The sequence below is a fragment of the Prunus avium genome, chromosome 3, assembly GCF_965620075.1.
Source record: "Prunus avium chromosome 3, drPruAviu1.hap1.1, whole genome shotgun sequence".
In the NCBI taxonomy this organism is placed as follows: domain Eukaryota; kingdom Viridiplantae; phylum Streptophyta; class Magnoliopsida; order Rosales; family Rosaceae; genus Prunus; species Prunus avium.
In genome coordinates this window covers 31,271,101-31,284,480 of record NC_142286.1, presented here as the reverse complement: position 1 = coordinate 31,284,480, position 13,380 = coordinate 31,271,101, and the positions used below count along the sequence as shown (strand labels likewise).

At 39.8% G+C, this 13,380-nt stretch overlaps 2 protein-coding genes across 2 annotated transcripts; both read left to right on the top strand.

The window, feature by feature from the left end:
• The first annotated feature begins 7,350 nt into the window (after positions 1-7,350).
• LOC110767362 (uncharacterized) lies at positions 7,351-9,641 on the top strand. Its single transcript, XM_021970887.2, has 3 exons — positions 7,351-7,591; positions 7,681-8,403; positions 9,337-9,641. Exons 1-3 carry the CDS (start codon positions 7,351-7,353, stop codon positions 9,369-9,371), a joined length of 999 nt encoding a protein of 332 aa, XP_021826579.1. The 3' UTR covers positions 9,372-9,641.
• Positions 9,642-11,278: 1,637 nt separating this feature from the next.
• CWLP (cell wall-plasma membrane linker protein) lies at positions 11,279-12,908 on the top strand. Its single transcript, XM_021948493.2, has one exon. The coding sequence runs from the start codon at positions 11,420-11,422 to the stop codon at positions 12,641-12,643; it is 1,224 nt and encodes a 407-aa protein (XP_021804185.2). The 5' UTR covers positions 11,279-11,419; the 3' UTR covers positions 12,644-12,908.
• The last annotated feature ends 472 nt before the right edge of the window (positions 12,909-13,380 follow it).

Below are 13,380 nucleotides of genomic sequence, written 5' to 3'. Positions count from 1 at the left end.
AAATTAACCCCTTGCCAGGAGTTACTTTCAGATACCTTAAAATACGAGTCACAGCCCCCATATGATCTACACTAGGAGAGTGCATAAACTGACTTACTATATTTACAGCATACGCAATATCTGGACGAGTATGAGCCAAATAAATCAACTTCCCCACAAGTCGTTGATAACGTTCTTTATCAGTTGGAACTTGATCGGGATATATCCCCAACCATCAGCCTTGTGCTTCAAAGTAAACATCCATCTGCACCCAACTGCCTTTTTTCCTTTTGGTAAATGAACTAACTCCCAAGTAGCATTCTTGTTCAAGGCTTCCATCTCAACATGCATTGCATCTACCCAGTTTTGATCAGATAGAGCATCCTGCAACTTAGTTGGCACACATACACTAGATAATTGACACAAATATGATGCATATGACTTAGATAAACGATGAGTTGACATATAATGGTTAATGAGATATTTAGACTTGGCATATATATCAGGAGAATATTGTACTTTAGGTTTCCCACGGGTAGTACGTGGGGACAAAGAATAGGTAGGCATATCACTAGAAAGTATCTTATTATCACAACTTGATTGAGGCAATGGCAGGGCAGAGGGGGGTATATTATCAATTTCATCTGTACGAGAGTCGCCAATATCACTGTTATGTCCTTCTGAGAGAGGCTCGAAAACGCCATCATTTTCGTCTGGCGACCGGTCGTGGCTTTCCTCGCGACCGGTCGCGTCACTCGTATCGGTACTGTTATTTCTCGTCGACGCGGGCGACCGGTCGCTTCCTATGTGCGATCGGTCGTTTCCTATGTGCGATCGGTAGTTTCCAAGCAGATTCATTCGCGACCGGTCGTGCACTTCTACACGACCGGTAGTATCCAGACAAATTCGTTCGCGACCGGTCGTTTCCTCACTACGACCGGTCGCTTCGCTCGTATCGGTACTGTAGTCCCAGCTCGACGCAAGCGACCGGTCGCGTCCTATGAGCGATCGGTCGTTTTCATCCTGTTCGCCAAAAAATTCCATATTTTTCACTCCGAAACTCTTCAATTCACTCCCCCTCTCCCCCTGAATTGAAGAGGAGGGAGAGACATAGTAGGGTACTTCTTCATAAAAAGTAACATCCAAAGTGACATGTATCTTCTGAGTAGGCGGGTGATAACACTTATAACCATTCTAAGTAGTAGAATAACCAATGAAGACGCAGCGGAGAGCACAAGGATCAAGTTTACTCCGTTGATAGGAGTAGACATGAACATACGCAACACACCCAAACACCTTCGGAGGTAACTTAGAGACCGAAACCGGAGGAGTAAGAGCACACAACACATTAAGTGGAGTCTTGAAATCAAGAACCCGACTAGGAGTACGGTTAATCACGTAGGCCGCGGCCAAGACACCATGTCCCCAAAGATGATGAGGAACAGACATATCCAACATAAGAGAGCGGGCAACTTCAAGTAACTGACGATTCTTCCTTTCAGACATGCCATTCTGTTGAGGAGTGAATGGAGGGGTAGTTTAGTGAATGATACCGTGATCACGAAAGAACTGATTCAATGTATGATTCACATATTCACCGCCATTATCGGTCTGAAAAACTTTAACATGAGCATGAAACTGAGTAGACACCATGGCACAAAAATCAGGGAGAATAGAAGCAACATCATGTTTATTCTTCATCAAATACACTCATGTTAAGTGTTGCATTCCTAAAAGGACACAAATTAATGTGCAAACAACCAATTAAAAATACCCGCAAGTGCACGAATCTAATGAAGTATAGATTATGTAAGTACGGGGTCGATCCCACGAAGAACTTGTCGGCTTCCTATAAGTTCTAATTTGAGTACGTAAAGAACACTTACTTGACACACCACAAATGCACAAATGCAAAATGGAAACTAAAAATAAGTAAAGAAGTGTAAAGGAAATGAAACAACACAAGAAACTAAACAAAAACACAAACAGCATTTTCTATCACCCTTTTATCACCTTTTTGGGCAGAGTCGAAACTCAAATTTTGACGTGAAAAGCGACCGGTCGTCAGGTAAAAGCGACCGGTCGTTTTTGGGCAGATTCGTTTTCTCTGTTTTTCAGTTTCGACCTCTGTCCAGTGTTTTGCCTATAACTTTCCAACCGTTTATCCAAATTTCACGTTCTTTATACGGTTGGATTCAGCACAGAAAATGCAAGAACACAACGCGGAGCAAAATTCCAAAAAAATTACAGAAAGAAATAAAATTCAGTAACAAAGACACGTAACGTGTCAAACACGCAACTCACACACACATTGGGGGGGGGGGGTTTGATTTGTTTGAAGTGACCTATTTCTATTGCATGAAAGTAAATGGACTTTAAAATTGAATAAGAAAGGCAGAGATGAATTATCAAAGAGTGGAATCAAGATGTAACAAACACTAGGGTTTCGGAATCCACCCTAAACAATTCTACCAATGTTCATGGATACTCAAGTGATGAACTCTAAACGTGTTGTTGAAGATGTTCGCAATCAAGACCAGTACGAGTGGCTCAAGACGCATTGATTCTCTCTAATGTACGTAAAGTGCAGTACGAGTGCTACAATACTTGTGCCTTCCCTTTAATCGAATCTAGGTGTGCTTAGTACTTTGATTCAATTACAAGAAAAACCCATTAAGTTCAAAGAGAATATGAACATCACAAGAACCCTAATAGCATGGTGTTTACATTAGGTATTCAAGAAACCAATTCACATGGATGATTCTTACTTCATCCATTTATTGCTTAGGATAACATGAAGATACACATAATCCCAACAATCTCAAGAAGCATGCTTTCAAAGGTGATCAATCAAAGAAGAACATACATCAAGGATAGATTAATTTGGTGAATTGGAATTCATCAACAATATCTAGAAATTCATACACTCAAGCATCAAAACAATAAGGTAATCATGTTTAGGGCTTCAACCTAAGCCCTAGCTATGGAGTTTAGTTGCTCATACTTATTCCAAATACAAACTCAAAACAAAATTAGAAAGAAGTTACAGATTTTGTGAACATGGGAGCTCAAGATCTTCAATGGTGGAAATCTCTTCCACTTCTTGCTTTGTTGCCCTTGTCTTCCTCCTTGAGCTCCCTAGCTCCAAGCTTCATCTCCAGCTCCAAAATCTCTGCAAAATTATGGAATGATTCTGATTGCAATGGCTGATGCTCTTTGCACTCCTCTCTCCTCCTTTCCAGCTTTTCCAAAATATCTTTTAATATAAAACAATTACTTTTGTTAAAGCCTTAAGCCTTGTCTCCTTGCCATGATGGGCTCTTTTGTTATTGTCTTCACCAAGATGCTCTTTGTTTCAGATAATATCTCTCAACCAAAGTAATTTCTTGTTACCAAGTGTTATGGTAACAAGAAGAATCAAGATAACATTATGGAGGTAAAAAAACTGGCCTACTTCGGATTTCCAGAGCTGCTGTAACATATAGGATCAGTTGGATAGGCTAAACTTGTCCAATGGAGCTCAAATTTGGATATGTTGTAGTTAACATCCATTGGAACAAGTTTCATGAAGATCTTCACCTCATCCGAGCACCAGAGCATGTTGATCCTAGGCCAAGAAGTTGACCTACGAAAATGAACAAAAACAGAATTTATAACCAATAATGCACTTTTAGCTCATTTTCATTCTAACCAAGGTAAAATCTAAGAAAACACAAAAAGGAAGTAAAAAGCTATAAAATGTCAAGAACTAACTCAAAATAATAGGTGAATAACATGAAAAATCATGTGTAAAAATGAACCGAACATTAAGCGAGTGCAGTCATCAATAAAAGTAACAAACCAACGGAAACCATTTGAAGTCACACGAGTAGGACCCTATACATCAAAATGGACTAACTCAAAAGGCAAGGCAGCTTTATTATTACTTAAGGGAAAAACAGTACGGTGACTCTTGGCCATTACACAAGTCTCACATTTGAAGCTAGACTCATCACAGGAGCGAAATAAAGATGGAAACAGACGCTTAAGGTAGCCAAATGACGGGTGTCCCAAGCGACGATGCCATAACCAAATTTGCAGTTTGTCTTTGACACTGCAACGTTGAACAGTATTAACGACACGATCACGAACTGGTGCAGAAGGTAATGTCAAATAATACAACCCCTCTATCCGTTTACCATGCCCAATCACTTCGTGAGTCTTGAGATCCTGAAAAGAGCAATGGGTAGGATAGAAAGTAGCAGAAGCATTAAGTGTATCAAGTAAGCGACCAACAGATAACAAGTTACAATGGATATTGGGAACTAATAACGCACGAGACAAGGACAGAGTTGGGGTGAGAGAAATGTTGCCCTCGCCAGTAATTGGAGAGGGCAAATCATTAGCACTAGTTATATATGGGTCACGGGTGTTACTAGACAACTCATCAAAAAATTTAGCATTATAAGTCATATGATCAGAAGCACCAGTGCCAATTATCCAAGTATTAGAGCCAGTACCTGGAATAGAGTCAGAAACACGCAAATTTGCAGAAGCAGCAGCAGCACCAACAATGGAATTATCACCCATAATTGTAGCAGAAACTCCACAAATCACGCAGGGTATACAACAAATCACAGCACAGACACAAATATGGCAGATGCACGAAGACAACAGAGGCACAAACACAGTAGAGGTAGATGCACGAACACAGTAGAGGCACACAGTAAAGGCACGAACACGACAGAGCACAAGGCACAAACACAATAGAGGCAGATGCACGAACACAGTAGAGTCACAAACACGACAGAGCACACAGCAGAACACGGCAAAGGCACAGACACAAGAACCCTAAAAGAAATTAGGGCACACAGTAGAACACGGGTGGGCACAACACACACATGTCACCAGAAACCTGGCTCTGATACCAAGTCAAACAATATGGGTAGAATATTTTCAAATATATTTCATTCTCCGAAAGAAGGTATTTATAATACAGGTTACAAACCATAGTATGGTTTAATTAGGAAATAAGTAGAATCCTAATTACATAATATCTACACAAAAGAAAAAAATAAATAAAACCCAAATAGAATAGGATATGCTCTACTCGCCAACAAATTCTTTAAGGAAGAGATTAGAAAAATCAAAGGCTTCACAATCATCACTAATCTAAAATATTTCATTTCTGAAAATAAAAGATGCGCAAACTGCTACTTAACAAAAAAGAAAAGCAACTTAAATAGATTTTTCCTTGAAGAAAGAAATCTACAAAGTCCTTCTGTGTCATCCAAATGATGACTCACTCATAGGTCCGAGAAAGGGATCCAACGACCGATCACATCCCTCACTAGAATTCCACTTATTTCTTCCGGACCAAGACCTCTCTTGTTGAGGCTGCAGAGGAATTCTCGCAGCAAGTTTGCAGCCAAATTTCCATACAGGTTGACATGTCGGAGCCTCACACTCCTAATCTGTCTTAAATCACATCTGCATTTATTAACAAGCCCCCTGATCACAGAGCTAGTTCTGGTGACGTCGCCCCACATAATCCGAAACACAAACGGATGATTTCCTTCGATTTCAAGGTAATCGACACCTTCACGTTTAGCAAATTCAAGGGCCCGGCTGAATGCAGTCGACTGAGCCCTTGTAAAGCTGCTGACCATGCCTACATGTTGCGCAAAGGCTGCTTTTAATACAGCATTGTGATATCTCATAATGCAGCCGACTGAGGCAGTCTTTGATTCGTACTTGTAATGACCTGTGAAGCTGAGCTTCCAGAAACCATTCAAGCGTGGAGTCCAAGCAATGTAGCAGACACATGGTCCCTTATTAGTGATTAGCATCCTTGGGGAAGGGTCTGCAGCCATATTTCTTATTGTCCTGAATAAGGCTGTGGTTTAGCAAACACACAATGATGGATAGCTTGAACAATTGAGCAGATTTATACTAGAGTTAGCTTAATTGCCCTGTTATGCCTTTTCAATTCATAGATGATAAAAATGGTAGACATCGTATATGGCAGGGGACCGTTGCAACGGCCACATAATTTATTCAATTGCTTCCTAATGTTTGAATTTGAAATTTAAAAACATAATTTGCATTTTGAGTAATGAAGCTAATTAAATTGCTTCCTAATGTTTGAATTTGAAATTTAAAAACATAATTTGCATTTTGAGTAATGAAGCTAATTAAATTGCTTCCTAAATTCAACAAAAGTTCAGGCCTGGATTGTTATAGATGGCAAGGGACCGTTGCCAACGATAGCATAATTTTTTCCAATTGAACTCTGAAACATAACTTACATGCTAAGTAATGGAGCTTTCTAAATTCAAGAATAGTTCAAACCTCACTTGTTATAGATGGCACGGGGTCGTTGGCAACGGTCCTATAATTTATTGTCCAAGTTTAAAGGTTGTGTTTAAATGTGAACTCTGAAACATGATTTACATACCAGATGGGTAATTTCCTAGTAAAATTCCCTTAGGGAGAATAGTTATAGTTTATGGATGGCAAGGTGGTGTTGCCAAACAGGAAAAAAAAAAAAAAAAACAGGACGACATGGAGATTTTAATTTAACAGTTAATAACAAGAAAAAGAGCTACACAATTTATTTACCTATGTAAGCCTGCTTAATGAAGATTACAATTTCTTTTTCAGCAAATTCTAGCAAAGGAGTTCATGTGGGCTTTCAGGTGTTGTTAGTTAAAACTGAAAGTCTTATGTGTCTGCAATGAAATATATAGAGTAAGAAATATGCTCAAACTACGATGACACATTTAGCTTTGATGATGAGCAAAAGTGTTATATATGCAGCTCTCTTGTTCCCAAGTTTGGTATATTTTGACCTTCCTGGTTACATTCCCAAACAAAAACTCCTAGGTTTCAGGTTCAGTGATGAGCATGAACCAAGAGTTCTGTAATATTGAAGTTCAACTCATACCACATCAAGCTGAAAAACATGCATTAGTGTGTGAAATATGATTGCTAAGGCAGGAAAGGATGTTAAACTATTTTGGAATATTAATCCCAATGAACCATTAATAACAAGTTAATAGCTTCCTGAGAAATGTAGAACCTGATATGCACAGAGAGAGAGAGAGAGAGAATGGAAGTTTGTTTCTCTTTGAGTGGATAGCAAGCAAAATAAAAGTGCAGAAAACTCCACTGTTCATATTTCTCCACCGCCAAGCAAGAATATATTCAAAGGGAGATGCAAAAGGGAGAAAAGTTTCTTGTTCACCTCTCCAAAACCAACACTCTCTAGTCTCTCTCTCCCTCACCTTTATCCTCTGCATGTTGTATATCTTACACTATTTTTGAGTCTTAGGCTACAAAGTTGTGACAGAGGAATCTCCTTTAGTCTCTCTATGTTGATAATTTTCCTTTATGGCCACCCCCTTTTGGTACCACTCCCATACATCTCTGGCCTGCCTAAGCAGCTGCCTATATATACTTATCCCAAGTGTTTGCTTGAGAGGTGAATTAAATAAGCACAAAATTTTCAGTCAGCTTCTTCTGGGTATTTTGGATTTGATCACATTGGTTTTTCAAGAGATGCAGCCCACAATGTCTTACATGAGATTAGCCATCATCTCCATTTCATTCACAACTTTCTCCATTTTATGTGGTAAGCAAGAATTTATTTATTTGGGTTTTCCAAAGACACACTACTTGAACAATTTTAACAACTTATTGTGTGACTTTGTTTTAGAGCAGATGCAAGAATTTTTGCACAATTCTTAAAATCCCAAGACACAGAATTAGAGAAGAAGCTGAAAGCAATAAATCACTTAGAGTTAGACTTACCATTGCCTTCCTCAAATGTTAAGCCACTAGAGGTAAGCCCTCCCTTCTCTTTCCCACCCTTTGATTCACTGGCACCACTTCCCTTGCCTGGAAATGTCCCTCTTCCTCCATACTGTGCAAATCCACCATTTTCCCAAAACCCACCTCAACCAAATACTCCTTCATCTTCCTCCTCCCCTTCATCATCTGCACCCACTTGCTCACCCATCCCAAAACCGCCACCTGCAAATGGGCCCACCCCTCACCCACCTGGCCCATCCACCACAATTCCAAGCCCACCCAAAAATCCTCTATCCCCCCCACCCAAGCCTGTCTCAGGGCCACCAGCCTTGGCCCCACCTGTAGCTTACCCTCCACCATCAGGCCCTCCACAGAAAAAGCCACCACAGTCTGGGGCGGTGTGGTGTGTGGCTAAGCCAGCAGTGCCTGGCCCAATCGTCCAAGAGGCCCTGGACTATGCGTGTGGGTCTGGTGCAGACTGCAAGTCAATCCAGCCCAATGGGTCCTGCTATAAACCAGACACATTGTTGTCCCATGCTTCGTACGCCTTCAACAGCTACTGGCAGAGCACCAAGGCCGCTGGTGGCAATTGTGATTTTGGAGGGACTGCCATGATTGTTACAGTTGATCCAAGTACGTCCAAATTTTGCCCATTCTTATATAGTTTTTAATATAAATCGTCATTATATAATTATAATATATAGTTTCGACTTCCAAGCAATAAAATGATATAAGAAATTAATTGAGCTTGACAACTGCAGAGCATTGGATACACACACACGCATACTATATAGATATGATTTGACAAACTAAATGGTTTTTTTTTTCTTCTTCTTTTTCTTCAAACGACAAACTAAATGTTTGGTAGAAAATATCGTGTCTTTGCTGAAGGCATCAAGAATTTGGTGATGTTAATCAATTAATTGATTGATTATGATATAAACAATGGGCCGATATAGGGAACAGGGTTGTTGGAGAAAAGATAATCAAGGTACTTTACCTATTATTTTATATTGAGCAATTATTCAACCAAATCTTCTGCATACAGCTGCATATTGCTTTTCTTTTTTCTACATATATTCAAGTGATGTTTTACTTTGATCTAATGAGGAGGGGGATTTGAAATCGGGTGCAGAGTGAGAGGAGCACATCCAATCTAGCCAACTTGGCTAAGTTCGTGTCTGTCAGCACGTTGGATTTTGATTTGAACCTACAAAGCCATTTTCATTTTTTCTTAAAAAATTTAGACCTCAGATTGGAAATAATTCTTATATGAAGTGAGGTTATTATGCTAAGCTGTAAGCTCCCACCGAAATAATAAGAATCCACAGATATGTTTACGCCTTCACACCAAAAATACTATTTATCTTTCTTACTTGATGTAGTGAGCAATAATAATTAGTGTTGGTTTAGATTTGGTAAAAGATTTGGGGACAAAGTTGTCTTAGCCTGACCCTACATATATTACATCGGCTTTATCTCCCTTTATAAATTTATATGTCGCTTTGCACAAGTGACTCCATATCATTTTAACAAATGGATTTGCATGGATTTTAATGGTGGCAGGTTTTGATGGATGCCACTTCTTCTACAATGGATGACTCATCAATAGATCAAAAAAACTTGATTGCGACACTTCGAAAATAATAAGGACGACAAACTCAATTTCTGGTTTCTCTCAGAAATGAATTTTCTTTTCTTTTCTTTCTATCCAAACAGACACTACAGCTAGTACATCACATCACATTTCATTTCCCTTTTGCATGTTTAATTGGAATTTGAAATTTGGAAATTTCGCTGTATAAATATTGGCATGTAGTTGAAATTAACATTTTGTGTACGTGGAATATACCTCTTGGCCAGCTGTTGCATATACCCTTTTAGATTGAATGATTAAAAGGGGTGTTATTTGTGTTCCACATATAATTGGGTTGAGAAAGGGAAAAAAATCTACTACCCTACTTGCATCCGATGCCTTTAATTGTATATGAAGGTCTGTTAATGAACATTGAAATAAGATGTCATGATTTGCACTATTTGATGCCTTAATATTGTATAGGCACCGAAAGATTTCTTAAAAATCTTATTCACCAAATGGCGTGAAAGATGACATATTCTAATTTTGTTAAAATTTATAAAATTTAATATGAGCTTCAATATAAGCAAATGAAATTCTGTCGGTCGAAAGTGATGTTGAAATTCATTTTGGCATAAGAATCATTACCCCTTTGTCTAATTTTTCAATAGTCAGAACAATGTAGATATGATATATTATGATTTAGATAGTACAATGTTTTTGTCAACAAAGAAAAACCCAAAACCCAAAACCCAGCACATTGTACTTACGCCTAAACTAGGGCACCCTTACCATTTTAGATAGACTACACTTCAATGGCGTGGAGTGAACAAGTAGATGGACTCCAGACCTAAAAAAAAACAAAGAACAAAGTAGATGGGTTCCACACGAAGTTGTTTTGCAGTAGGTCCTTTCTATATAATTGATTTGGCAAACATCAATTTTCACATAATTACAGCCCTAATGTCTTGCTAACAATGCTAGGTTTGATTAATAATTTCTTGAAATTCTTGTGTAGCTGCATGTGAAACCAGCATATCCTCGTTTTAAAAAGATGAGCAGTTGATTTGAAAGACATGATGTCTAGGCCATGCGTATACTTTTTTTGAATTGAAATTGCATGCAGCAAAGCAAGCAAGTTAAATTGGAAAAAATAATTGCACACATGGACTTAGTTAAATTGACTAAAACGAATGCGCTTCCCATTTTGTATTTGAATTCGGAATCCCTTCATATAGTTTAGAAAAGATTGAAATAGAATATTGCTTTTATAAAAAATTAATTAATTAAGATAGCCGACACTCAAATACAATTGTACGAGTCTATTCATATAGGAATGGTTCTTAGACTAAGAAATTGTAGCATTAATGGACTAGTCTATTCGGGAGAAAACCTCCAAAAAATGAAAAAAGGAAAACCCATATGCTTTAAGTAGAAAAAGTCTAAGGCCTCTTTTGTCCCCTTAGAGAGTTTTTTAATGCAAGAAAATGTTGTTTGTGAAAGCCTCACATGTGGCTTGGGTATCAAAACCCCAATCACGGGTTCAATAGTCACTTGCTAGGCTCTCACTACATGTTAAAACTTGCCTCTATCACAAAACCGCGTTTTGTTGATCCTTTTCTCCTTAAAAAAGCTGAATACTTTTGGCTACAGATTAAGTCAGTGATTGCAGTGCCCTACTTGGTTCTGAATGTAAAGGAAGGAAGTGACTCAATTCCTCCTTTTTGTTTGTGGTGAATTTGATACTGATCAAGTTGGAGTTTGGAGTTTGGAGTTTAGAGAGACCTCAATTCAATGTGCATCTTGACAATTTGACAAATTAATTAATTATGCACAGAGATTAATAGTTTTATATATCTTTAGTTGGTACCACAAAGAAAGGTACAGGATTGTGTTTTTACTCCCTCTCTCTCTCTCTCTCTCTCTCTCTCTCTCTGTGTGTGTCTCTCTCATGTACATACTCACTCACAACTTGTCTCACCATATCTCTATAAGAAGTCTTTTGCATGGTGTTGGGTTTCAATATCCAGTCTTGTACAACCCAACTCTTTTGAGGGTTGTGGAGTTTTGAACATGGCGAATTATACCCTGGCTTTGCTCTTAGTCCTCATTGTGAATTTGGGTAGTTTGCTCACTTCTCTTGCTAACTCCTACTGTCCACCACCAACATACCCTCCACACTTGCCACCCAAACAGCCTCCTCATGTAAAGCCACCCTTCATCCCTAAACCACCAAAACACCCACCTCATCCCCCTCATGTAAAGCCTCCCTCTGTTCCCAAGCCACCATCAAAACCACCCCATCCCCCTCATGTAAAGCCTCCCTATGTTCCCAAGCCACCATCAAAACCACCCCATCCCCCTCATGTAAAGCCTCCCTATGTTCCCAAGCCACCATCAAAGCCACCTCATCCTCATCCACCCTATGTACCCAAGCCACCCCATGGCCCCAAACCCCCCATTGTATATCCTCCCCATATACCAAAACCTCCTTCTGTCCCCAAACCACCTATTGTGAGACCTCCCTTCATCCCCAAGCCTCCTATTGTCAAACCACCACCCCACCCCAGACCCCCAATTGTACACCCACCCTTTATTCCCAAGCCCCCAATTGTGCACCCACCCTTTATCCCTAAACCCCCAATCGTGCACCCACCCTTTATCCCTAAACCCCCAATTGTGCATCCACCCTTCATCCCCAAACCCCCAGTTGTACAACCCCCACCACCATATGTACCCAAACCCCCGGTAGTACAACCCCCACCACCATATGTACCCAAGCCCCCAGTCGTACAACCCCCACCGTTTGTCCCCAAACCCCCAGTTGTACAACCTCCACCATATGTCCCCAAACCACCACCATCACCACCTGTTGTACCACCAAGCCCACCAACACCAACACCTACCCCAGTTGTACCACCAAGCCCACCAACACCAACACCTACCCCAGTTGTACCAGTTAAGCCTCCTCCACCCACTGAGACACCATGCCCTCCTCCACCACCACCAGTGCCAACCCCATCACCACCACCAAAGGACACGTGTCCCATCGACACTATCAAGTTGGGAGGTTGTGTGGATGTGTTGGGTGGCCTCATTCACATTGGAATTGGCAGCAGTGCCAAGGATGCATGCTGTCCAGTGCTTCAAGGGCTGGTGGACTTGGATGCTGCCATTTGCCTTTGCACCACCATCAAGCTTAAGCTTCTCAACATCAACATCATCCTCCCCATCGCTCTTCAGGTTCTGATTGACTGTGGGAAAACTCCACCCTCTGGATTCCAGTGCCCTGCATAGTTGAAGTTGATCATCATCACAGCACAGTCCTAAATTTCCCAATTCACTGTGGTTTAATTAATTAGCATAATATGTGTCAGCTAATAATTAATAGCATGTGAAAGCTTGGAAGTAAAAACTACTTCTTGAGGGATCAATTTCTGTCGTAATTTGTTGTTTTGTTTTTGTTTATCTGATAGTGTATCAGATCGATATACGTACTGTGGTAATATTAATTATTAAGTCATGTTAATTTTGATGAAATTAATGTGAATGTTTTGCTCTATTTTGGTGCTGAGTTTTTGAGCTTAAAGAAGAACTTAATAATTTACATCGATCTGCTCCCCCTCTGTGGCTATGTCCGTATCTCTGTGAATTGCTTACTAGTTTGTGTTTGCAGAAGCACGTGACGTGAGTGTGCACTGGTTTTGAGTTATTTTTTGTCAGCATTCGTTTGTAATACTTTAGGGGGGAATAAAATATCAACATCAACTACCACATGCATGCACCACCACGTACGTCCCCAGCTTTATTATGGATTTTGGACGTTTTCCTATATATACACACCTAAGGTTGTCCAATAATGTCAATTCTACCCATAAACACCAAGCCTACTAGCTCCTCCTGCATGCATAAATCCAAAGGGGAATAATGCAATGGCCCCCATCACTCAATAGTTTTACATGTAATGCTCTCGGGATATTAATGGAATTTATCTTCTTCTAAAAAAAAGATTAGGGCTCACATGATATATAGAC

What these genes read in the sequence shown, in the direction of transcription:
- LOC110767362 (XM_021970887.2), top strand. Translation starts at nt 7,351, where the DNA reads ATGGCCACCCCCTTTTGGTACCACTCCCATACATCTCTGGCCTGCCTA. An exon ending in AACTTTCTCCATTTTATGTG is followed by an intron (nt 7,592 to 7,680) that starts GTAAGCAAGAAT and finishes GTTTTAGAGCAG; the next exon opens with ATGCAAGAATTTTTGCACAA. An exon ending in GATTGTTACAGTTGATCCAA is followed by an intron (nt 8,404 to 9,336) that starts GTACGTCCAAAT and finishes TAATGGTGGCAG; the next exon opens with GTTTTGATGGATGCCACTTC.
- CWLP (XM_021948493.2), top strand. Translation starts at nt 11,420, where the DNA reads ATGGCGAATTATACCCTGGCTTTGCTCTTAGTCCTCATTGTGAATTTG.